This window comes from Bos javanicus, chromosome 16 (genome assembly GCF_032452875.1).
Source record: "Bos javanicus breed banteng chromosome 16, ARS-OSU_banteng_1.0, whole genome shotgun sequence".
Taxonomy (NCBI): Eukaryota; Metazoa; Chordata; class Mammalia; order Artiodactyla; family Bovidae; genus Bos; species Bos javanicus.
In genome coordinates, this window is record NC_083883.1 from 28,140,097 (window position 1) to 28,167,605 (window position 27,509).

General features: G+C 37.8%; 1 protein-coding gene across 11 annotated transcripts in view; it reads right to left on the minus strand.

Moving 5' to 3' along the window:
* Positions 1-27,509, minus strand: part of NVL (nuclear VCP like) — a 179,798-nt gene that overhangs the window by 130,994 nt on the left and 21,295 nt on the right. For all 11 annotated transcript variants that reach the window (XR_009729892.1, XM_061382314.1, XM_061382312.1 and 8 more), the window contains 8 exons: positions 27,357-27,474; positions 20,655-20,799; positions 15,897-16,161; positions 14,411-14,629; positions 11,468-11,572; positions 6,308-6,370; positions 2,381-2,500; positions 713-812 (listed from right to left, as the gene is read on the minus strand). Coding sequence is in view for 10 of the 11 variants with exons in the window: in XM_061382314.1 (XP_061238298.1) it covers positions 713-812; positions 2,381-2,500; positions 6,308-6,370; positions 11,468-11,572; positions 14,411-14,629; positions 15,897-16,161; positions 20,655-20,799; positions 27,357-27,474 (1,135 nt within the window). In the remaining variant the exon portion in view is untranslated. The remainder of the gene's footprint in view (positions 1-712; positions 813-2,380; positions 2,501-6,307; positions 6,371-11,467; positions 11,573-14,410; positions 14,630-15,896; positions 16,162-20,654; positions 20,800-27,356; positions 27,475-27,509) is intronic.

Consider the following 27,509-nt stretch of genomic DNA (forward strand, 5'->3'; position numbering starts at 1 on the left):
ATGAGAAACGAAAAATTATATCAGCTTAGAAAACTGAAAAATCCATTTCAGCAATTAAAGTCCCATGTCACTGCTGGCAGACATAGTTAGAAACCTCAATGCAGGGCAGCTATGAGAGTCGCTCATATGGATGGCGAAGTATCAAACAATACGAAAACAATTTAGGACCCAAAGTATAAGCCACCTTCATTCATTATTTCTGAAGTTTTGAGCCTTTCTCTAAGCCTTTCCCAGAGGACTTAAGCTTTTTAACAATTTAAAAAATGAGTTAAGTGCAGGTATATGGATAAGCTTCTAGGATAAAACCTTAAACACCCACCTTCAACCTTCAGATACAGTGAAAAAGAGCCTGGTTCCTGTGTCCTATAAGCTTGAGAGGAACCACAGGATATAAATCCTGATAATACTTCACGGTCAAAGTGTATGTTACAAGTGTTCTTGGCCAACAAGACAACTTGCTGTCCACCAACACAGAAAAAGTCTTACAGAATCCAGGCCATACCACCAAACACACACACACACACACACACACACATATCCATTTAAAAAAAATTATAGGTGACTTAAATGCTTTCTAAAGTTTTATTCCAACTTATGAACCAAAAAGGGATTCCCCAAACTTAATCTTTCTTTACTAGGATGTATGTAAATTATACTGTTTGTAAATGCTGGAAGTTTTTAGACTTAGCTGTTTTATAATCTTCTTTCTTACCTGGTCTGTTAGTGGCTGCCATAATAAAAACTTGCTGACGTGTTTCCAGACCATCCATCTCTGTAAGCAGCTGATTCACCACTCGGACACTTGCCCCTGTCTAAAACAAATAAATATAGCTCCATCAGTTCCTAATAAAAAGAACAACACACTGCTATTTTTTTTTCATACAAAATATTGTAATTGCTAACTTGAATCAAAGTTTCTGTCAAAAGATATAATATCATTTCCAGAAGTCACTGTATCTGATCACTGTGCAAAACATTTTCTTGTCAGAGTGCTTCCCCCGCAATCCTGCTACTATCCACAATTCAGATGAGGAAACCAAGGCTGAGAGAGGCTCTTTGTCCAAGGTCTCAAAGCTAGATAAAGATAGAAATGAAATTCAGTCTTAGGCTCAGCTAGTCCCAAAGTTTTACGCTTCTGAGTCAGTTGAAGAAGCAACAGCTGAGAATTCAAAATCCTGTGATAAACCATAATGGAAAAGAATATGAAAAGAAATGTACATGTGTATAACTGAATCAATTTGCTTTAATACAATTAATATTATATATATTAATTGCATTAATATTAAATATTAATATAACAAATAACATAAATATTAATGCACTAAATATCAATATTAGTATAATTAATACCATCAGTTAGCTTTAATACAAATTAATACAACACTGTAAATCAATTATACATCAATAAAATAAATTTTTAAAAAAGATCTAACAGCTACAGTGAATTTCCCTTTAGGCAAATCTAGACTCAGCTCTCGTTTTTAAGGTATTTAAAGATTTTTTTGATGTGGACCATCTTTAAAGTTTTTATTGAATTTATTACAATATTTTTTGTTTTAGGTTTTGGTTTCTTGGCTACCAGGCATGTGGGAGCTTAGATCCCTGACCAAGGATGAAGCGTGCACCCCTTGTATTGGTATGTGAAGTTTTAACCACTGGACTGCCAGGGAAGTCCCAAGACTCAGTGTTTGGATGCCAGATCAGACTCCCCAGGACACTGGATATCCAGAGCTATCAGCTGGGACGCTGAGGCCTTTTCTCTTTTCCGTGAAGCATGTAATACAAAGCTCAGGGCAACATCCAAGAGAAAGGTTATGTGTTTTTTTATACTATGCTTCACTACTCTTCCAGCTCTTTATAACAGTATTCCTGAGACCTATTTCTGAGCACTCATTGTACTGAAATTTCTAAGAACAGTGACTCACAGTAGTAATGCAAGTGGTATTTAATGCAGATAAATTCATATCTTCCCCAGATAGAAATGGTGCTGAATCTTAAAGCATATTATCTGACCCTACTTAGAGCACATGATGTCTGAAATTATATTTTCTACTGTTTCAGGAACCTTGAAAAGAATAATCAGATTACAAGGTAAGCTATCCAGAACTAACATTCCATTCCCAACAACACACTTGTGTCAAACAGGTATGACAAACCAAAATAATATACAGGAAAACAAAATGAATACAGAGACTAATAAAAATAAAACTGTTATCCTTAGGCCGTTTTCAAATTACTAGCTTTCTTCACTTAAACAGTCTCAGCGTTCTCAAGGAATGACTTTATAAAACAACTATTTGAACTCTACATAACTTTACAAGAAGTTAAAAAAGGTTTGGTGCTTCAAAAAAATCTGTAATCACTAAACTATGATACCTACCTCCCGGGCTGATCTTCGAGGGCATAAGGCATCCACTTCATCAAAGAATATCACACAGGGTGCTGAGTTCTTGGCTCGTTGAAAAACCTGTCGCACAGCACGCTCACTCTCACCAACATACTGACCATACACAGAATGGAAATAAAATGTAGAAACAATTCAACTTTGGAGTTTGGGCCAAATTATAGTAATACTAGTTTTAAATGACATGTATATATCAGAGTTCAAAAAGCATTAGGTCAAACCACAGACAACAGCTGACATTTAACCATTTTGACCTATAAAAATAGTTTTATTTGGTTCAACTTCGTAAAATTAAGTCTTATTTAAACTTATTATAAATTTCCTCATTTATAAAATGAAGACTAAATAGAATATAAGGTCTCTTCTAGGTCAAGAAAAATTCCACAATTCTATGGCATTTTAGAACTGATCAAAGCTTTATGCATATAAAACACCCAGCATATATTTTCATTAATTCAACAGTATTTTAAATGCAAAGAGGACAACTTACTGTCCTACTGTTGTTTCTATATAGGTCATCTTGCTAAAGGAAGAACTCATGATCATAATATAGCATCAGAGGAGGCAAATCAAGCCAGCTAGATATCTACCAGGTTTCATAAATGCATACTGTATGGTAAAATCAAAATACAAAGCAATTCATAGGCAGCTATAACATTAGAACTAACTAAAATAAAAAGTTATATGTAAAATAGTTTCACTTTTAGCTAGGCACAAAAAATTATTTGTGTAAAATTTCAACCTAGTTAACTAAGAAAAGCTTTTTTTCTAATATTGCTAAATAAGACAGAATCTGAAAACATCTTTACAACACCAATTATACCTAAAGTATCTTTTATATTACTGTATGACTACATGGCCATATGAAAGTAAGGCACAGAAGACATCAGAGATGACAGCGATTAAAGCACTTCTGTTTTCTATCTGAGGAGATCTCCTTTTCTTCAGATCTGTCCTATAGCTTTCATTGTACTTTGCCTTACTCTGCTTCTCTCACAGGACCTGCTTTTCCAACCTACCTCAACACAGTTCTTGCAGTCTAAACGATCATTGATCTTTCTTCCCATCGCTCTCTCATCTCTTATAGCACCTCCTACTGTTGTAATTTCTGAGCTATTCTACAATACCTTCACCATATTACAACATAAGTCCTTGGAAAGCAGAAGCCATGACCATTTCTAATTTTTCTGTGACCATAACATCCTGCACAGTGTACAAATACAGCAGACCAATTTAGTTTCCTGAAAAAATCTAAATTAACAAAAATTAAATTTGGAATGGTGAACTGAAACATTCAGTAGATATTTTTAAATTATTATCATTTTAAACTAATTGATTTTGGCTGCACTGGGTCTTTGTTGCTGCACTTTGACTTGTATATAATGCTCAACTTAAACATCTATCCAGAAAAAAAAACTGAGTTTTTATTTTTTTCAAATTTCTAATTGAAGGATAATAATTGCTTTACAATACTATGTTGGTTTCTGCCATACATCAACATGAATCAGCCATAGGTATACATATTTCCCCTCCCTCTTGAACCTTCCTCCTATCTCCCAATCCATGCATCCCTCTAGGTTGTAACAAAGTTTTTAAAACTGTGGTTACAATCACATAAAACCAACAAAACTGATCACTTGGATCACAGCCTTGTCTACTTCAATGAAACAATGAGCCACATTGTGTAAGGCTGCCCAAGACAAGACAGGTCATGGTGGAGAGTTCTGACAAAATGTGGTCCACTGGAGAAGGGAATGACAAACCACTTCAGTATTCTTCCTGGAGAATACCATGAACAGTATGAAAAGGCAAAAAGATATGATACTGAAAGATGAACTCCCCAGATCAGTAGGTGCCCAATATGCTACTGGAGAAGAGCTGAGAAAAAGCTCCAGAAGGAATGAAGAGAATGAGCCAAAGCAGAAACGATGCCCAGCTGTGAATGTGTCTAGTGGTGAAAGTAAAGTCCAATGATGTAAAGAACAATACTGCATAGCAACCTGGAATGTCAGGTCCATGAATCAGGGTAAATTGGAAGTGGTCAAACAGGAGATGGCAAGAGTGAACACTGAGATTTTAGGAATCAGTGAACTAAAATGGACGGAATGAGCAAATTTAATTCAGATGATCTTTATATCTACTACAGTGGGCAAGAATCCCTTAGAAGAAATGGAACAGCCTACATAGTCAACAAAAAAGTCGGAAATGCGATCTTAAAAATGATAGAATGATCTCTGTTTGTTCCAAAGGCAAACCATTCAGTATAACAGTAATCCAAGTCTATGCTCACAGTACTAATGCCAGAGAAGCTGAAGTTGAACAGTTCTATGAAGACCCACAAGACCTTCTAGTACTGACACCAAAAAAAGATGTCCTTTTCACCATAGGGACTGGAATGTAAAAGTAGGAAGTTGAAAGATACCAGGAGTAACAGGCAAGTTTGGCCTTGGAGTACACAATGAAGCAGGGCAAAGGCTAACAGAGTTTTGCCAAGAGAACACACTGGTTATAGCAGACACCCTCTTCCAACAACACAAGAGAAGACTCTACACATGGACATCTCCAGATGGTTGATACTGAAATCAGATTGATTATATTCTTTGCAGTCAATGATGGAGAAGCTCTATACAGTCAGCAAAAACAAGACCAGCAGCTTAGTGTGGCTCAGATCATGAACTCCTTATTGCAAAATTCAGACTTAAATTGAAGAAAGTAGGGAAAACCACTAGAGCATTCAGGAAAAAGAAAAAAAAAAAAAAACAAAAAACTGTGGTTGTAAGTCATTCAATAGACTACTACACATAAAACTAATAACTAGAGACAAATATATCAACAAGGGAAATATTATAATGTTTAACAAAAATAACAAAATCAAGTTATAAAAGAACACATAACATTTATAAAAAGTGGCTTTGTTTTTATAGTTCCAAACATATAATGAAAGTAGACATAATAATGTAATGAATCCCAAATACCTCCATCACCCAGCTTCATAATTATCAACACAATTTATGATCAGTTTTATTTCATCTAAACCCTGTCCACTTTCTTTCTACTTGTTATTTTGATGGAAAGCCCAGACATCATAACTTTATTTATAAATATTTTACTACCCCTAAAAGATAGTAGTTTTAACATTAACTACATGACTACCACACTTAAAAGTTATTTTCTTAATATAGGGATAAATATAAAATATATAGTAAATGTAAAAAGTGCACTGAAAAAATTGAAAAAGGCTTTTTAAACAAATGATACCATTTCTTCTTTCTTTGAATATTACAGAATGGCATTTTTACTTTTCATAGGCATAAACAGGAAATAAGAAATTCAAAGTCTCAAACTTGAGATACAAATTGCTTAAATGCAGAAAGAAGTTATTATTTAGTAAATACTTCAGTGATTTCTTTCCCTCTAAGTATTTTTATTTATTAATCCTTAGCTCATCTGAAGGAAAGCAGGTTAGGAGTCTGACGACAAAGATTCAAATGTCAGCTCCACTAACTCCAAGCTATTGGGCACTGGCCAAGTTATACAACTCCTCAAAACTTAAGTTTCCTCATCTGTGAATCAGGGCAACAATAATATGTACCTCACAGGGTTGTTGAAGAATAATACATGTAAAGTGTTTGACAAATTCAGAGTTAACACTTTAAAATGTTGACTATTTTGATTATTTCCATTTTGCTGGTGAAAAAATTTAGGCTCAGATGTTAACAGACTTAATTAAGAAAGCATTTATACCCAGTGAACAGTATAGCAAAGCAAAGCTCAATCTCTTCACTCCTAATGCAGTGATTTTACCAAAATACCATGACTATTTCAACAATCTGAGGACCCTGTACTCTGAATGACCATTACTTTTCCTAATAAAAAATAATAGCTAATGCCACAGCAACTTACCATGTTTAGTAATTCAGGGCCCTTGACAGATATAAAATTTAACCCGGACTCATTTGCAACAGCCTAGTAAGAGAAAAAAGACATAAATAAGACAAGGATACAATAAAATACTAAAAATGTGTGATAATACAAGGAATTTTTTTTTAATACAAGGAATTTTTGCTGTTTATCTCTATTTCCCCCTTTTCATAGCCGCCTCTTTCTCATTAGAAGGACAATAGACAAATGGGAATAAAAAGAAACTCAATACTTTTCACAAATTACTCAGACAAAATTTAGATGAAAATGACCAGAAACATTTATGTAAATCTTTTGTTTGCATAAATGTGGTATATGTAAGCATATTTGAAGCCTGAGTTTAGAATCCTAGTAAAATCATAATCTCACTGGGCACAAATGCCCTGCCCAATGAAAGCAATCAGTCATTCATTCATCTATAATCCAAAATTCAAAAGCATCAATATTAGTCTTTATGGTACTTCAGTCAGTTCAGTTGCTCAGTTGTGTCCTACTCTTTGCGACCCCATGGACTGCAGCACGCCAGGCATCCCTGTCCATCACCAACTCCCGGAGTTTACTCAAACTCATGTCCATTGAGTCGGTGATGCCATCCAACCATCTCATCCTTTGTCGCCCACTTCTCCTCCTACCATCAATCTTTCCCAGCATCAGGCTCTTTTCCAATGACTCAGTTCTTTGCAACAGGTGGCCCAAGTATTGGAGTTCAAATTAGTCCCTCCAATGAATACTCAGGACTGATTTCGTTTAGGATGGACTGGTTGCATTTCCTTGCAGTCCATGGGATGCTCAAGAGCCTTCTCCAACACAATTCAAAAGCATCAATTCTTCGGCGCTCAGCTTTCTTTATAGTCCAACTCTCACATCCATACATGACTACTGGAAAAACCATAGCTTTAACCAGATGGACCTTTGCTGGCAAATTAATGTCTCTGCTTTTTAATATGCTGTCTAGGTTAGTCATAACTTTTCTTCCAAGGAGCAAGCGTCTTTTAATTTCATGGCTGCACTCACCACCTGCAGTGATTTTGGAGCCCAAGAAAACAAAGTCTCTCACTGTTTCCCCATCTATTTGCCATGAAGTGATGGGACCAGATGCCATGATCTTTGTTTTCTGAATTCTGACTTTTAAGCCAACTTTTTCACTCTCCTCTTTCACTCTCATCAAGAGGATCTTTAGTTCTCCTTTGCCTTCTGCCATAAGGGTGGTGTCATCTGCATATCTGAGGTTACTGATATTTCTCCTGGCAATCTTGATTCCGGCTTGTGCTTCATCCAGCCCAGCATTTCTCATGATGTACTCTGCATATAAGTTAAATAAGCAGGGTGACAATATACAGCCTTGATATACTCCTTTCCCAATTTGGAACCAGTCTGTTGTTCCATGTCCAGTTCTATCTGTTGCTTCTTGACCTGCATACAGATTTCTCAGGAGGCAGGTCAGGTGGCCTGTATTCCCATCTCTTGAAGAATTTTCCATAGTTTGTTGTGATCCACACAGTCAAAGGCTTTGCTACTGCTGCTGCCAAGTCACTTCAGTCGTGTCCAACCCTCAGTGACCCCATGGACCGCAGCCTTCCAGGCTCCTCCGTCCATGGGATTTTCCAGCCAAGAGTACTGGAGTGGGGTGCCATTGCCTTCTCTGCAAAAGCTTTGACATAGTCAATAAAGCAGATGTTTTTCTGGAACTCTCTTGCTTTTTCGATGATCCAGCGGATGTTGGCAATATGATCTCTGGTTCCTCTGCCTTTTCTAAATCCAGCTTGAACATCTGGAAGTTCATGGTTCACGTATTGTTGAAGCCTGGTTTGGAGAATTTAAAGCATTACTTTGCTAGTGTGTGAGATGAGTGCAATTGTGTGGTACTTTGAGCATTCTTTGGCATTGCCTTTCTTTGGGACTGGAATGCAAACTGACCTTTTCCAGTCCTGTGGCCACTGCTGAGTCTTCCAAATTTGCTGGCATATTGAGTGCAGCACTTTCACAGCATCATCTTTTAGGATTTGAAATAGCTCCACTGGAATTCCATCACCTCCACTAGCTTTGTTCATGGTGATGCTTCCTAAGGTCCACTTGACTTTACATTCCAGGATGTCTTGCTCTAGGTGAGTGATCACACCATCGTGATTATCTGGATCATGATCTTTTTTGTATAGTTCTTCTGTGTATTCTTGCCACCTCTTCTTAATCTCTTCTGCTTCTGTTAGGTCCATACCTTTTCTGTCCTTTATGGTACTTACAGATTATTTTTTTAATAAAGATTAAGCTGTATGGTTTAAAGCCACTGATAGCAAATAAGGAGAAATATATGGTGATACATTTAGAAGAATCCAAAAACTATACTGTGAATGCAGAGATGAAATCTAAATAAAATCACTCAAAACTTCAAAACGATCAAGGAATAAAGCTCCTTTCTATGTTTAAAACTTGATATCTGAGTTCAAGATCTGTGTTCAACACACTCCTCAGCATCTCCACTTGGAACTTTTCCATTTGGATCTTATAGGAATTTCAAGTCTGTCATTTCCAAAGCAGGACTCCTGAATCTCCCCTAACACTCCAAACCCCACACCCCAAACTCTTTTCCTCCTCATTCCAGTAAATATATTTTCTAAGCCAAAGCCACGGTGTCTCCGCTTGATCTCTTGTTAGATCAGTGAGCCCATATGGAAGTTCTACTGGCTCTAATGCTAAAACGTAGGTGAGTCTGTCACTTCCTATTTGTCCACTATACCATCACCTTCATCCACATCATGTCCTATTGTCTGAACAGGCAAAAAACCCAGATCAAATCAAACCCCCAAAACCCTGACTACCTTCCTTTCCCTCTTGTCTTCCTCCAGTCCATTTTCCACTTAACTGTCAAGGAATTCTTAAAAATGTAAATAAGAGGGGAGGGATAAACTGGGAGATTGCAACTGACATGCACACAGTATCATACATAAAATGGGTAACTAATAAGAACCTGAGGTGCAAATATAACCAATTCAAAAACAAACAAACATGACAAGGCACCCAGGCCAGGGAACTGCATCAACCCAGTGAATCCACATATTAGCTTGCAGGACCTTCCTTCTGGCTAAAGTTTTCTAAAACTGTTGTGAAAAAACGCAGACCAACAACCCCCTCCTTTATTCTCATCCGCTCCCAAACTCCTTTACAGCAATGCTGTATAAGAATACTAGAAGCATTAAGCAAGAAAATTTAATGACATAAATAAAAATAAGTTTAAAAAATTTTACATGTATACACACACACATGAGCAAATGGCACTGTGGATATTTGGTATTTACTGAGGAGCCACAAATTATTTGGCTGCTGTGAAACTTACTAAAAATGCCATTGGTTTTATTTTTTGATTCTATAATTTTATTTTTAATCAATTAATTTATTTTTGGCATCAATTTTAATTTGTTTACAAGTAATCCAAATGTCTTTAAAAGGTGATAAGGGTTAAGTAAATTATAGATGGAATATTATACAGACACTAAAAACCATGACTAATGTAAGTTTACAAATAACAAAAATGACTCTAGTAAGCTTGATTCCAAAGGGAAGGTAGGAATCACAAAAGACCGAGAAAACTGCCCAGATGATTACTGGGGGCAGGAGGGAAAGCCACAAAACTTAAAAAGTGTCAAAAATATGATTAACAAAATAAGAAGGCCCAAAATACTGATAAACTACAAATATAACAGATCTTACTATATGAAGAGGGATTAAAAGAAAATCACATGCCTGTCAGTAGGAAAACAAAGGATATGAACAAACAATTCATCAAGAAAAAAGCCAATAAAACACATTATTTTTAAAAACACACTGCTGCTGCTGCTGCTAAGTCGCTTCAGTCGTGTCCGACTCTATGCGACCCCATAGACGGCAGCCCACCAGGCTCCGCCGTCCCTGAGATTCTCCAGGCAAGAACACTGGAGTGGGTTGCCATTTCCTTCTCCAGCGCATGAAAGTGAAAAGTGAAAGTGAAGTCGCTTGGTCGTGTCTGACTCTTAGCGACCCCATGGACTGCAGCCCACCAGGTTCCTCAGTCCATGAGATTTTCCAGGCAAGAGTACTGGAGTGGGGTGCCATATTTTTAAAACATAACTTAAAACCTGGAAGATAACCATGTTTACCTATAAGACTGTCAAATATTAAAAACAGTGTCAACGGCTACTGCTAATTCAGGGTGCTGGGGAAACAGATACTCATACTCTACTGGAAGGGGAGAAACTGGCACAAACTTCTTAGGAGACACTTTGGTAACGGATCCAATGCACCTGGGTAACGAAGTATTTTGATGGAGTGGTAATGGATCAAAACCTTTGAACGCATGCATTCTTTTCACTAAAGAAATATTCAGGAGTGCACTCTATTAAAATTACCCATCAAAGTACAAAAACGTCAGCACAGGACTGTTTCATGCAGTGTTGTTTAAACAGGGGATCATTTCATGAACTATAGAGCATCTTTATAGCAGAATACTCTGCAGGTATTAAGAACACTAATGTTTATCTATGTATATTGACATGGGAAGATGTTCAAGAAGTATTGCTGAGTGAGAAATACATGTTTAAAAATCTTAGAGTTGTACATATATGTGTAAAAGTTATGTATGTTATCTTGATATGTAAGTGGAGAATAACATCTGGAAGGACTAACAACAAAATGAAATTATTAGCAGGGAAGAAAGAGGGGATTATAAGTAATGCTTTCCCCTTTTGCTTATCTATTTTTTCTGTTAATACTGTAAAAAACGAAGTTTTCAAAATAACAACTGCAATAAGGAATGCAGAAAAAAAAATTTCACTTATAAATAACTATACCAAGGCAGGAAACAATCTTAGCTACAAACTACAACTAAGTGATAATGCTCATTAAAATCAATATAATACATAGAATATACAATTTCTGTTAAAATCGATGGGGTTTTGATGTATTAAAATTTTTCTTTTCTAAATTTTCAACGATATTGTCTTTTGTAATTCAAATAAAAGTGGGAAACTTTCATGAAGAAAATTTGCTAGTCTTTCCAAAATGAACTTCTAATAGAAACTATGCAAAATTATCCCATTGTAACATTTAAAGTTGAATTCATATTACCCTGATAGTAAGAAACAAAACACATGCCACTGATTTATGCCATACCTTTGCGAGCAGAGTTTTCCCACAGCCAGGAGGACCAGCCAGGAGGACTCCAGCTGGAGTCACCAGGCCAAGAGCTCTGAACTGATCTGGGTTACGTACTGGTGCCTGGAAAACACAATCCCAACATCGACCTGTTACAAATGTCCACTCTATACTGCATATTCAAATTATCTCTAGATGCCTATTTTCAACACTGATTGTGAGGCCTGAAGATAAGAACAGGGCTTAGCATAGAGTGCTTCCCTCTGTTCCCAGCATGAGGTAAAGGGTGATAAATTTAAAATCCTTGCTCTTAAAAAATTTATACTTAAATGTAAGTTCTGGGAACATTTTAGATACAATATTTCAACATTTTAAACTCGGAAATTTTTAGAAAATGTCTCTAGATTTCTAGGCTATAAAAATTTTAGGCACTGCTCCCCTTTAAGAAATCAGAAGCAGAAGTACTCCATGTAGTCAACAGCAGGAGATACCTGTTCACTATCATCTCCATGTATTTTCTTTTAATATTTACACACCTCTAAGGGAAAAGTTCATGCAAAGATGGGCACAATAAAGGACAGAAATGGTACGGACCTAACAGAAGTAGAAGCGATTAAGAGGAGGCGGCAAGAATACACAGAAGAAATATACAAAAAAGATCTTCACAACCCAGATAATCACGATGGTATGATTACTCACCTAGAGCAAGACATCCTGAATGCAAAGTCAAGTGGGCCTTAAGAATCACCACTACAAACAAAGCTGCTGCTGCTGCTAAGTCACTTCAGTCGTGTCCGACTCTGTGCGACCCCACAGATGGAAGGCCACCAGGCTCCCCCGTCCCTGGGATTCTCCAGACAAGAACGCTGGAGTGGGTGCCATTTCCTTCTCCAATGAGTGAAAGTGAAAAGTGAAAGGGTAGTTGCTCAGTTGTGTCCGACTCTTATCGACCCCATGGACTGCAGCCTACCAGGCTCCTCCGTCCATGGGATTTTCCCCGCAAGAGTACTGGAGTGGGGTGCCATTGTCTTCTCCAAAGCAGAGGTGATAGAATTCCAGTGGAGCTATTTCAAATCCTAAAAGATGATGCTGTGGAAATGCTGCACTCAATATGCCACCAATTTGGAAAACTCAGCAGTGGCCACAGGACTGGGAAAGGTCAGTTTTCATTCCAATCCCAAAGAAAGGAAATGCCAAAGAATGCTCAAACTACCGCACAATTGCACTCATCTCACACACTAGCAAAGTAATACTCAAAATTCTCCAAGCCAGGCTTCAAAAGTACGTGAACCATGAACTTCCAAATGTTCAAACTGTATTCAGAAAAGGCAGAGGAACCAGAGATCATATTGCCAACATCTGGTGGATCATCAAAAAAGCAAGAGGTTCCAGAAAAATGTCTGCTTTATTGACTATGCCAAAGCCTTTGACTGTGTGGATCACAACAAACTGTGGAGAATTCTGAAAGAGATGGGCATACCAGACCACCTGACCTGCCTCCTGAGAAATCTGTATGCAGGTAAAGAAGCAACAGTTAGAACTGGACATGGAAAAACAGACTGGTCCAAATTGGGAAAGGAGTATGTCAAGGCTATATATTGTCACCCTGCTTATTTAACTTAAATGCAGAGTACATCATGAGAAACGCTGGACTGGATGAAACACAAGCTGGAACCAAGATTGTCAGGAAAAATATCAATAACCTCAGATATACAGATGACACCACCATTACGGCAGAAAGTGAAGAAGAACTAAAGAGCCTCTTGATGAAAGTGAAAGAGGAGAGTGAAAAAGCTGGCATGAAACTCAAAATTCAGAAAACGAAGATCATGGCATCTAGTCCCATCACTTCATGGCAAATAGATGGGGAAACAATGGAAACAGTGACAGATTTTATTTCTGGGGCTCCAAAATCACTGCAGATGGTGAGTGCAGCCATGAAATTAAAAGATGCTTGCTCTCTGGAAGAAAAGTTAGACAGCATATTAAAAAGCAGAGACATTACTTTGCCAACAAAGGTCCGTCTAGTCAAAGCTATGGTTTTTCCAGTAGTCATGCATGAATGTGAGCTTGGACTATAAAGAAAGCTGAGCACTGAAAAATTTATGCTTTTGCCCTGTGGTGTTGGAGAAAACTCTTGAGCGTCCCGTAGACTGCAAGGAGATCCAACCAGTTCATCCTAAAGGAAATCAGTTCTGAATATTCATTGGAAGGACTGATGCTGAAGCTGAAACTCCAATACTTTGGCCACCTGATGCAAAGAACTGTCTTATTTGAAAAGACCCTGATGCTGGGAAAGACTGAAGGCAAAAGGAGAAGGGGATGACAGAGGATGAGATGGTGGGATAGCATCACTGGCTCAATGCACATGAGTTTGAGCAAACTGGGAGTTGGTGATAGACAGGGAGCCCTGGCATGCTGCAGTCCATGGGGTTGCAAAGTGTCGGACACGACTGAGCGACTGAACTGAACTGAAATGGATTGGAAATCATTAAGGAACCATGAAGGAGCATGAAAGTGGAAAAGAGTAAATGAAAATTAACCGAAAGTTTCATGGGCACTAAAACTGTTTTGATCCCAATGAGTGTGATTGAGCTCAGAAAGTATTTCTCAAACAATTTATTCTTCATTGAATCCTAAATCTTTTTCTCTTTAAACCTCAGTGCCATAGAATTCAAACACAACCAAAAGAGTAAATATAAAACAAATCTCAGAAGAATGAAAAGCCATCATTGGGGTGTCACAATAATAGCATTGTGTTGTTAAACAATAATGATTATTATCGTATTATCATACAATAATATTATTATAATTGATATATTATTATGTAATAATAATATTACAAGAGAACCTATCACAGAAAGTATATCATCATGCCAATTCAGATATATAACCCAGTACACATGCATGGCTGTTTAGGCATCACACACACCAACAACATTTAGTGGCAGAAACACCTACCAATATCGCCATGGTGAGCTCTTCTCTAATGTCTTCCAGGGCACCAATATCTGCCCATGTCACATTAGGGACAGTGGCAAAGCCCTCCCTTTTGGCAGAGGGTTGGACAGATGACAGAGCAACAATGAAATCATTCAACTCAATGCACAGTCCTTTAAGCTGCTCCTCTGAGAGGGGATCTTGGTTCCTTAGCAACCCCAGCAGCCTTTGTAATTCTTCCTTAAAGGAAACAAATGAGGGAAAAACTGAAAAACCACAAAGCTTGTTGAAAAAGTTACTGTTTACACTTAGTGTAACATTTCTGTAAGGTATATAAACCTCTATACATTTTAATAATTTTCCTCATTGATATAGGTCATTTCTTTTGCTCTGATTTAGTCAAGAAAAGATATATCAACTATTAACAAAGATAAGAAAAATAATCTTTATATACTATACTAGGGCATGAGCAATTGGTAAATATTCATTTCAACAACCACATATTTCCAATTTTCACTTTTTACATATTCAAGAAACAGGTGAATTTTGATAAAAATCCTAGCTTACATGCACTATTATAAAAGGAATAAGTCTATTATTATTATTGACAGATATCCTTTTGGTTCCAAACGAGTAAGAAAGAAACAAATGATTTGAAAACCAAAGACCTGGATCTAAGCCCCTGCTCTGGAAATTAGAGGCCACGTGGCCTCAGGCAAGTCACCATCTCTTAAGCTTCATTTGACTATAAAATGGGGACAGGAATGGTATTTATTTGATAAAGTTATATGGATCAAATTATATAAAATCCCCCTGTTCAAGCTATAAAATGCTATATAAATGTTATATTGAGTTTTCATGACTCACAAGACTCAAAATTTTAACAGATCTTAGATGATAAACATCCCCCTCACATTCCCAGCACTGTCCCCTAGTTGAAGTAGGGCCAAGGATATGGTTATGTCAGCAGACTATTTTAGTCTGCCTAACAAAAGATAACCTGGAATTATAACCAAATGTCAATGTTATCACAGGAGTTGACAAATTTTCTGGAAAGAGAGAGTAAACACCAGAGACTTTGTGAGTCATGCACTCTCTGCTGTACAGACACCTATGAGAATCCTGCTGTCACGTACGAAAACAGAACAAGAGTCTACATCAATAAATGAGCACGCCTATGCTTCAACAGAATTTTAATTTACTTCAACAGAATTTTAATTTACAAAAACAGGAGGTAAGCAGGTGGGCCACAGCGTGCCACAGTGTATCAACTCCTGCTCCAGACCTCATAATCATTATTACAAAGGGAATTTATTTGGAATCAACTGAAAAAAGTAAAACTTGTACTTCGGAAATTTTACATATACTGGGTATAACAATTATTTTAAAGACACAGTTCCAGGGAAACAGAAAATCGCAAACTTCAACTACACTGACACCTGCCTGCTTTTAAGGTTAACACAAATTAGAAACATTCAAATGGAAAGTTTAAGGTCATTTAAGGTACCTGGATAGGAAGCACCTGTGTTTTAGAAGTGGGTTCAGCCCCAGTCCTTTCTTCCTGGTCTCCTTCAGAGGGCAAAGCTTCAATCTCAGGATTTTTCTTGTACTGCCCCTGCAGCTCCATTAAGACCCTGTTGACTGCACACATGGCTGCCTCTCGGCAGAGTGCCATCAGGTCAGCACCAACGAAGCCCGGCGTGAGGTGTGCTAAGTGACGAAAATGAAAAGTTTCAGGAAGTCTTAGTTTTCTGCACAAAGTTTGAAGTATTCTGTGGAAAAGACAAGGAAAAGAAATTGAGATTCCTAACCTACTAGTAAAAATAAGTCACCAAATATATTTATGGGGACTCCCCTGGTGGTTCAGACGGTAGAATCTGCCTTGCAATGCAAGGGACATGGATTTGATCCCTGGTCGGGGAACTAACATCCCACATGCCACGGAGCAACTAAGTCCCCACGCCGTGACTACTGAGCCCCCGGCCATAACTAGAGAGAGTCCACGCACCAAAACAATAAAGATCTCATGTGACACAACGAAGATACTGAGTGCTGCAACTAAGACTCGACACAGCCAAATATTAAAAACTATATATGTTTATGGAAGTCTTTCTTCTCTGTCAATGGTATTATAATGGACACAACTTAAGATCAAACAGTTCACTTAACAGACATAATGTAAGATCAAATAGTTCACTTATTTAACAAATGCTAACTCTCTAATATATATCCCACCTTATTCTATTAGGGATTAAGTTATAAATTTCTGCTGTATTAGACAATAGAATAAAAAAATAGGTTTTTAAAAAATATTCTGCCTATAAGAGTTTGACAGTATTACAGAAGAAATAAGATAAATGATTTATAAGAATGTAAGGTAAATTCTTTTAGAGTAAATTAAACAGACATCTGCCAAAAATAAAAAAAGCCTCTAAACTCAAACCATTAGCTTTATTCATCACGAAAAGTTATGCTGATACAAACTTTAATACCCAATCCTATATTAGGAGAGTTATTTCTCCAATTTCATCTTTATTTACTGCTGATCCCCTGTATTTCATGTGTGAGAAACTTTGCTGAACTCAACTGGCAACATGGTATGTGTCAATGAAATGTGGACTTCTGGATAATTATTATCACTAAAAGTGAAAAAGTGAAGTCACTCAGTCGTGTCCGACTTTTTGTGACTCCATGGACTGTAGTCTACCAGGCTCCTCAGTCCATGGAATTTTCCAGGCAAGAGTACTGGAGTGGGGTGCCATTTCCTTCTCCAGGGGATCTTCCAGACCCAGGGATCAAACCTGGGTCTCCCACATTGCACACAGATGCTTTACTGTCTAAGCCACCAGGGAAGTCTATTACCACTAAAGGAATACTTAAAATAATTTCTGGCAATACTGAATAAAATTTAAAAATAGTAAAGATATTCTGGACAAAAGGTCTGATACCAGACCACCTCAGTTTGAAGTCAGCTCTGCCACTCTGTGTTACTTCATTTCTGTGCTTTAGTTTTCTCATCTGTTAAGTATAATTATAATAGCACTTAATCATAGGGATGTTAGGTGAATATATGCAAAGGTGCCAGAACACTGGCTGATGCATAGTAAGTTCCCAATAAATGTTGATTATTATTATTTAGATATTGTGATATTATACATTAACCTGGACAAAATAACATGTTGTGAAATTTCCAAATGTGTAAGAGAAACAAATAGTTTAGTATGTCAAGCTACTGGACAATAAGTTATAGAAACACCCCTTGGGATCATGTAAGTGAACAGAAGAGAAGCAGATGAACATTACTTATAAATGAAAATTTTCACTTGGATACTGTAAATAGTAGGAGTGAAGAAAAAGTTCATTATAGAACTACTTCCTGGGGTTCCCTGGTGGCTTGGTGGTAAAGAATCTGCTTGCCAATGCAGGAGACACAGGTTGGATCCCTGATCTGGGAAGATTCCACATGCTGTGGAGCAACTAAGCCCATGTGCCAAAAATACTGAGCCTGTGCTCTAGAGCCCAGGAGCTGCAATTACTCAGCACATGGGCTGCAACTACTGAAGCCCACAACCTAGAGCCCCTGCTCCACAACAAAAAAGTCCACAGCAACGAGAAGCCTGCACACCACAAGTAGAGAAAAGCCTGAGCAGCAACGAAGCCCAGCACAGCCAAAAATAAATAAATTAAAAAAAAAAGAACTACTTCCTCAAAACACAGATCTGATTTGCTACTATGCATAAGAATACTAAGAAATTTAGAATGTTAAAGAAAAAATAGCTACTAACATAAAATAAATATCATCCTTTTTCATTAACAGTCTACTCCTAAAAAAATGTAACTTTGGTCATCATACTATGGAAACTCCTCAGATGGTAAAGAATCTGCCTGCAGGAGACCAGGGTTCAATCCCTGGGTTGGGAAGATCCCCTGGAGATGGGAATGGCAATCCACACCAGTATTCTTGCCTGGAGAATCCCCACTGACAGAGGAGCTTCGTGGGCTATAGTCCATGGCGTCGCAAAGAGTCAGACACAACTGAGAGACTAACACTGACATGGAAACTCCAAAGGAGGAGAAAACTACCATTAAGAGATTTCCAGTTTTAAGACAATTGAGTAAAGAGGCTGGAGCAGGTGGCCTGGACTCAGAAACTGAGCTCTACACTGTCTACAGCATATCAGCTAGCCCTGGAAGAAAAGTCCCGTAGCATCAGTTCCCCTATTCTGTATTGACTGATGGGTCACTCAGCCCAGATTCAAGAAGAGGAGACACAGACCCACCTCCCACTAAGAGGAGGACCGAGAATTTACAAATATATGCTTTAAAACTGTCACCATAATGAACCCTCATGTTTTTAATCACTCAGTTTCAATAATTATCAACATTTTTTTTTCTTTAATAGAAAATTATTTAATTAGTATACATGTGTATACTAGTATACTAGTATAATTAGTATACAACATTTTCACAGTCTTATTTATCCCCTACTTTTTTTTCCCTCTGGAGTGTTTTAATGCAAATCCCAGGCATTATGTCATGTCAACTATAAATATGTCCATATCTAATGACTAAAGGCTTTTTAAAGGAGATTAAAGGGACATGCCAACTACATGGCAGGTTTGTTCCTTTATTCTAGGTTTTAAAAAAATGAAAGATTAAAAGAACAATGGACATTTGGGGGCAACTGGGAAAATCAGAATAGATTGTACTGAGTAATATTATTATCAGTGTTAAGTTTATTTACTGTGGAAAATGGTATAGTTACACAGAAGTATTTACAGCTAAAGTATCATAATTTCTTCAACTATCCTTCATGTGGGCTGGCAAAAAATAAAGATATATACACATGCGCACACCCATACACACATGATGTTTTTACATAAAGAGTGAAATCAAACATAGCAAAATGTTAACAAGTGGTAAATTCAGCTAAACATACATATATTTATTGTATTATTCTTTCAACTTTTCTGTAGGCTTAAATATTTTCAAAAATGACTACCTAGGAAAGCCCTTTAAGGACTCGACTGATGATGGAATAGTGAGTGGATCAAGGAACAATTTTATCTAGTAGGGATGGTGGGCTTTACTGTGTCTATGTCTCTATTATGATGAAGTTTGACACTTAACCAAAAAAAAGATTTGATAAAGGATACAGGCCTTATTTTTCTTTCAGTATCGTAAACATCCTAAAAGCAAGGGTTTAGAATTCTTTATATTCCTTACATTACCTATCCCATTAGTATACATATACTATATGCTTAATACACGTTTCCTAAGTAAATACAAACAACTTAACTTGAATAGTTGAGTAACCGTTTAAAGATTATATTAATACACGTGAGAACACAATGAGCATACCTATAGATGACGCTGAATACAACAGCTGAGGAAGCAACTGCCAATCAGTCAAAAGCTGAAGCCACATTAAGTATTAGCAAGAAGGGAAGGATGACCTCTTCTTCCTAATGCTTTCTCCTGCCCAGTGTCTTCTGGTCAGTTTTGTGTTCAGCACTCATGAAGTCTCCTGTTCATCTCTACCCGTCTTCCCTGTCCCCATGCCTATCCTTTCACTATATACCACTTTCCCTAAAAGCTGCTAGTAAGCGTGTGCAGCAATTTAGTGTCATGAACTTAAGCTGAAAGTCATTATAAATACAGTATTTCAGAACACTTCTTTACTAGATTTCCTTTACTCCACTGCCTGAACAGTGCCTCCCCAGATATTTTTGTTATTGAGATGCTGGTGGACACCTCTCTGCTCTGTGGACATTCAAACCCAATCACTAGGAAAAGGTGGTCTTACAGCAGACAGACAGTTCCCAACTCTCTGGCTGCCCCTTAATTATCTGTCAGGGAGCTTATAGTTTTAGGCAGATTAGTGCAACAGGTTAAAATACGGTACTCAGATTTAACCCACATGTGAACCAATGAGCACTATTCCATAGCTCTAAACACTCTCCCTAGGCTGACAGCCACCTAAAAAACAAAAGACATTGTTAATAAGATCAGACAAATGAGTGTGGACAGAAGTCCATTATCACTACTGGAAAAGCAGCCTGAAACCACCGCCGTATTAGTGAGTAAATTGTTTTCTTAAGCATTAATTTAATGTGGGCTTTTTCCTTTCCAAATCAATTTCATTGGCACATAAAGAAAGAGATCAGAGAGAAAGAAGGCTTCATGGCATTTCTCACCCCTCATTTTCAAAACACGCAGTTCAGATGACATAGTGGCATACAAATTTCATTCTCTAAGAGTATACCTTTCTCTGGACGCTTCATCTGGGATACCTAGGCATATTTCTCGGTCGAACCTTCCTGCACGTCTCAAAGCAGGGTCTAAGGAGTCTGGTCGGTTGGTAGCTCCAATGACTAGGACCCGAGCTGTAGCAGCCACATTATTCAGATCTAGTAAGAACCAGACAGAGGATGAGTGGTGAACAAGACACTTGACACTAAGGGTACTAATGTTATCCAAGTTATTAAGTGGTTAGAGAGAAAGTATTACACAATGACAATTATATATTATATATATGAATATAAAACATAACATTTAACATTTACCATTTATTAAATGCCTAATATGTGAAACGGAGAAGGCAATGGCACCCCACTCCAGTACTCTTGCCTGGAAAATCCCATGCATGGAGAAGCCTGGTGGGCTGCAGTCCATGGGGTCACTAAGAGTTGGACACGACTGAGCAACTTCACTTTCACTTTTCACTTTCATGCATTGGAGAAGGAAATGGCAACCCACTCCAGTGTTCTTGCCTGGAGAATCCCAGGGACGGGGGAGCCTGGTGGGCTGCCGTCTATGGGGTCCCACAGAGTCGGACACGACTGAAGCAACTTAGCAGCAGCAGCAGCAATACGTGAAAGATGTGAGGAAAATACAAACTTTGTCCTCAAGCAACTCAATCTATTTGAAGCACAGTAAGTATACATGCAGGTCAGGAAGCAACAGTTAGAACTGGACATGGAACAACAGACTGGTTCCAAATAGGAAAAGGAGTACGTCAAGGCTGTATATTGTCACCCTGCTTGTTTAACTTCTATGCAGAGTACATCATGAGAAACGCTGGGCTGGAAGAAGCACAAGCTGGAATCAAGACTGCTGGGAGAAACATCAATAACCTCAGATATGCAGATGACACCACCCTTATGGCAGAAAGTGAAGAAGAACTAAAAAGCCTCTTGATGAAAGTGAAAGAGGAGAGTGAAAAAGTGGGCTTAAAGCTCAATGTTCAGAAAACGAAGATCATGGCATCCGGTCCCATCACTTCCTGGGAAATAGATGGGGAAACGGTGGAAACAGTGTCAGACTATTTTTTGAGGCTCCAAAATCACTGCAGATGGTGACTGCAGCAATGAATTAAAAGACGCTTACATCTTGGAAGGAAAGTTATGACCAACCTAGATAGTATATTGAAAAGCAGAGATATTACTTTGCCAACCAAGGTCCACTTAGTCAAGGCTATGGTTTTTCTTGAAGAAGGAAATGGCAATCCACTCCAGTACTCTTGCCTGGAAAATCCCACGGACGGAAGAGCCTGATAGGCTACAGTCCATGAGGTCGCAAAGAGTCGGACACGACTAAGTGACTTCACTTCACTTAATGGTTTTTCCAGTGGTCATGTATGGATGTGAGAGTTGGACTGTGAAGAAAGCTGAGTGCTGAAGAATTGATGCTTTTGAACTGTGGTGTTGGAGAAGACTCTTGAGAGTCCCTTGGACTGCAAGGAGATCAAACCAGTCCATCCTAAAGGAGATCAGTCCTGGGTGTTCATTGGAAGGACTGATGCTGAAGCTGAAACTCTAATACTTTGGCCACCTCATGTGCAGAGTTGACTCATTGGAAAAGACCCTGATGCTGGGAGGGACTGGGGGCAGGAGAAGAAGGGGATGACAGAGGATGACATGGCTGCATGGCATCACTGACTCGATGGACCTGAGTTTGAGTGAACTCTGGGAGTTGGTGATGGACAGGCAGGCCTGGCGTGCTGTGATTCACGGGGTTGCAAAGAGTTGGACACAACTGAGCGACTGAACTGAACTGAAGTATAAACAAAGCACTGCAGTGATACAATGGAAGATATTATGAATTCAGACTGAAGAATCAGGAAGAACTTAGGGAGCAGGTAACATTCCAAAAAGGCTTAAAGGGTGGATAGGCTATTAACAAGGAAACATAGGCTAATGAAATCGTACATGGAAGAAAGAGAATGAGTGAAAGCACAGAGGTACAAACAGCTGTACCATGTTTAGACAGGGAGAGTGGTCCACCATCAGGAAGTCTGGGCAAGACACAGTAGTAAGTATCTCAAACACACTCGTGGCACTGAGACGGGGGAATACAACATAGCCTCCAGTTGCTCTGGCAACTAATCTAGTCACAGATTTTTATTCATGGACAGAATACAGGGCCTAAAGTGTGCCTTCCACAAGCATTATTTCTCACAACTGAACCAGAGTGGACTAGTGGAGAGACTGAGGTTTACACACCAACCACGCCGCCCCCTGCCCCACACACAGGTAATGGCTAACGAAGTCCTCTAACAGTCAAGTCATGGGAAGTTTATAGAACATTCTTTTGCCAACAGAAGCCACGAAATGTTTTTCTGTTAAGATGTGTGTTTTGGAAAGATAACTCTGATAATAATTTTGAATGGAATAAAAAGGAATAAATACAAGAGTTTGCTGTGATTTGAATACAATAATCAGGTAACAGATGAGTGAAGGCAGGCACAAAGGAAATAAAAAAGAAAACCCCAATTCAAGGTCCAAGTTGTAGATGAAATCAAAAGCACTACACAAATGATTCAATGTGAAGGAGGAAGAGAAGGAAGAGACAAAGACAACTCAGTCTGGAAGCTGTTACCTTAAATATGGAATACAGAAGGCGGGTCAGACAGCAGGAAGGGCCACAGGCGAAGCCAGTGGACCCACTGAGTATGAGGGGACGTGGGACACTTACCTGCAAGTATCTAGCAGGCAGCGGTGAACATGGGTTGGAAGTTTATCAGAAATGAAGGTTAGAGATGTAATTTCAAAGTTTTCCAAAGATGAGCTGAACAGGAGATAGCTGGAAGTAGGGAGAGGGCAAGAAGAAAAGAAGATCAAGTGTGAAACCGTATGGAATATCTTTCTTTAAAGGATGGGGAAAAGGAGGCAAGTAAGAGAAAGTGTTAGAGAGCTATCAGAGAACAGGAGAAGGACAGTGTGTTACTCAAGTCAAGTGTGCTGACACCTGTAAGGACAAGGTAACAACAGTATCAGATGCTCCCAGACCCACTGCTAACACTCACTGGGTGCTTGCCCTGGGCCAGCACTACTCGGTAGAGTCCCTTCCACCAGTTAACTTTAAGAGGTGGGTTCAGAGGGGTGAGGGCTAAAAGCACGCCCAAAGATGTGGCCAGTGGTAATTGTCAATGACCTTTCTGGGATTAGTTTCAGTGAATGGCAGAGGCAGAGAGACAATTACATGGGTGGGGTTACAAAACAGAAGCCAATTAGAAGCATTTAGTTGGCAGTAATTACTCTTTGAATAAAGAAGTAATTACTCTTTGAATAAAGAAAATATGCATAAGGTGTGTCTTTAAGTGAGACAGGAAAGCTCTTTAACACTTTTTGAAAACTGAAGAAAGGGAATCAGCTAAAAAAAAGAGACTCATATGCTACAAAAGGAGATCCCTGAACAAAGAGACCTATATTTCAAAGGTAACAAGGTGACACCCCGTAACTGAGGTAGCACCATGAGTTACAAACTTGCAGTCACAGCAAGATGTTCTCATAACTGAACCCTTCCTGCACTAATGCTGGCACAGAGCCAAAGCTGTTCCCCCGCTAATTCAGGGGTGCTTTCATTCTCAGAGCTAGAAACAATGACCAAGGGTAGCAGTCAGCTTCCTTTTCCTAGTTCATGTTGCTCAGACAATATAGTCTTGGTGATGAGTTCTGAACACAGCAAGGGTTAGTAACAGAATTCAAAAAGAACAATCATGGAAATCTGTTAAATCTTCAGTAATGAAAAAAATCCTTCCCCAGGAAATCAATACTTAGCAACATAAAGGTTGCTTCAAAAGCTTCTAGAAAGATAAAAATCAGACCTCAGCTAGGATTGGCCATCCACTATAAGACAAACTTCATTCCTTTTCTCCCTCTTCTAGAGGACTTGATCTTTTAAACTGAAGTTACATTAGCCAAAAGAATGAATTTCTGAGTATTTAAAAAAATGAAGCTTCAGTTCTTTTTACAGAGTTAATAAAAAAACTAGTTAACACGTTTCTTGGGTAACAGCTCTCATAAATAAAGCATTCGTGAGTAGGTCATTAATTGTATGTGTAAATAAATATCCGGATTCTAGCTGATACTTTGCCAATGACTCAGTTTGCATCTGGCCTTCAGCTGTGTATCAGTTTTCTCATAAACAAATGGTATTTTTAACATCCTTCACATGTCTTAGTAATTAGAATTACATCTGAGTTTCGTTATTAAAATTAGAATTTTTTTTAAAGTGGTCTTAATTATCTTGTTACATATTAACTTACTTAAGAGTTTTAACTTACTACAATTTCAGATTTATAAACTCTGAATTAATAATGTTTTTACAAAATTCTCAAACTGTAGGAAGAAAAATGACTACAAGTCACAGGTTATTTGGGGAGAAAGAAACAAGCCCCCCAAAATCAAGTTCCTCTGCAGAATTTATGATTGACACCTCTATCCAACACTTTATTTCCTATTTTGTCTCACTCTTGTTCCCCCTCAGCACTGAGAAGTATCAAAGAAAAGGGAGGGCTGAAACCAAGCAAGATCCTGCTGGGCTTTCCTGGGTACAAGCCCCTCCATGTCCTCTGCTTCTTGTCTGGTCCTCCCAGAGTTCTAAAAAGTGAACTCAAGCAGCTAATAATTAGAACAAGGGAGTCACAGGAAGGGATATATAGATAACAATCTGTAGGGATCTTTGAGTTGTTCTATAGAAAGTAAGACCCTCTACCCAGTGGAGCACAGTGACTACATGCCGACCACAAGCAGAGAGACCCCAGACTGGCTGATGATTAAGATTCCCGAAACATCACCATGCCACCAACCAATCAGAAAAATGTCCCAAGAGCTGATTTCACGCACCCTGAAACCCTCACCTCTAACGCTGCCTTTAAAAACCCTTGCCTGATAGCATCAGGGATTTGGGTCTTTCAAGCATTCGCTACCTACTCCTCTTGCCTGGTACCGTGCAATAAACACCGTACTTTCTTTCACCACAACCCAGCGTCAGTAAATTGGCTTTGCTGGGCGTCATGCAACTGGATCCAAGTTCAGTTCAGTAACAGGCTGACTATGTAAATTGAATTGTTTACTGTTTTCCCTATTCTGTTTTAAAAAAGGAAACCTTAAAACATACACAGAGACACACCAAAAACCTCAACTAACAGAGCTTTCAGTAATGTTCTAGTAATAAGCAGTCTGCTTAATCCCTATACTTAGTCATTTTTCCACATTTTAATATCTCTGAAATCAGAATGCTTATGTTATCAATGTAATAAGCATTATGTCATATTCTGATTGGTGTTATGTCTTTTTCCTTCTCAGATGTACATAAAATGATGGTGCATCTTATGATAACATATTAGCTTCAATAAACTATGGTAATTCATTGAGGTCTGACAGAAAACAACAAAATTCCATAAAGCAATTATCCTTCAATTAAAAAATAAATTTAAAAAGATGGTAATTCAGAACATAGGCCTTAAGACATTCCAAGAAAATTTTACATAAGAATAAAACAGCAGAATAAACAACCTACAACCTACCATCACAAGAAATGCAAATTACATATTATTTCAAATTTTCTTATGTACACAAAACATATGCTATTTTCCAGCAGGTAAGATCTAGTTCCAGAAGTTCTACTTGTGCTGATTTCTTTCTTCCAAATTTGTATCCAAAAACCATTAAACAAAACTGAAAAACAAGCTACAGATAGGAAGGAATTGTACTACATTTAACAAAGGATTTGTTTCTATAATATATTAAAATATAGTATTCACTCAAATTTTTAAAAATTCAATCAATGGGAAAAAGATAAAAAAAGGGATTTTGGAAAGAATATGAAAAGCCAAAAACTATGGCAAGATGATCTACATCAACAGTAATCACGGAAATGCAAATAACAACAAACATGCCACTTTTCATCCCTCAGAGTGTCATAAACTAAAACAATTTAGTGTTGGGAAAAATCTGGAGGAAGGGTGACTCTCCAATAGTACTGGTAAAGACGTAAATGGAAAAGTCTTTTTGGAAAGCAATTTGCCATTTCTTATAACAATTTTAAATGTGTAATCTTTAACCATTACTTCATCTTAGAAAAATTTATGTGTACCAAAAAGGCCCATTTAAGGATATCCCTTACAGTTCACTGTAAAGCAAAAATCAAAACAACTTGAATATCCATCAAATGGAAATATTTAAGTACAATATAATGAATTTATTCTAAAGGATACCAAGCAGCAATTAAAAAGAGGTAGATATAAATGGATTAAAATGGCAACATTTGGGCAGAAGGTAGGAGGGAGGGGACATATGTACACCTATGGTTAATTCATGATGATGTATGACAGAAATCAAACCAATGTTGTAAACCAATCATCAATTAAAAATGAAATTTTTTTTTAAAATGGCAACATTTCCAAGATATTATTAAGATACAAAGAGTATAGAATAGTGTGTGTGGTGCACAGTATTGGACAAAGCAACACAAGATTTTAGTGTATTTATATATGTGTGTAAATGTGTTAAAAATAAATAATAAGACATACTCCAAAAATTAATGATATAATTTTTTATGAAAAAAGATTTCTGCTTTGTACTCTAAGTTTTATGCTACTTAAATATTTCATATCTTCACATCTTACAATATTTAAAAAAAAAAACATTATCTTAAAGTGAATTCACTGTTTCAAACTCACCGTCCATGCAGGTTAGGAGCTGGGCTACAATTCTTCGCTCCATATCTTTTGAAGCAATTTCTCTTTTGGGGGTAATAGCATCAATTTCATCAATAAAGAGGATACATGGTGCACTTGACTAGAAATAAGAAAAAAAAATCATAAATGTAAATG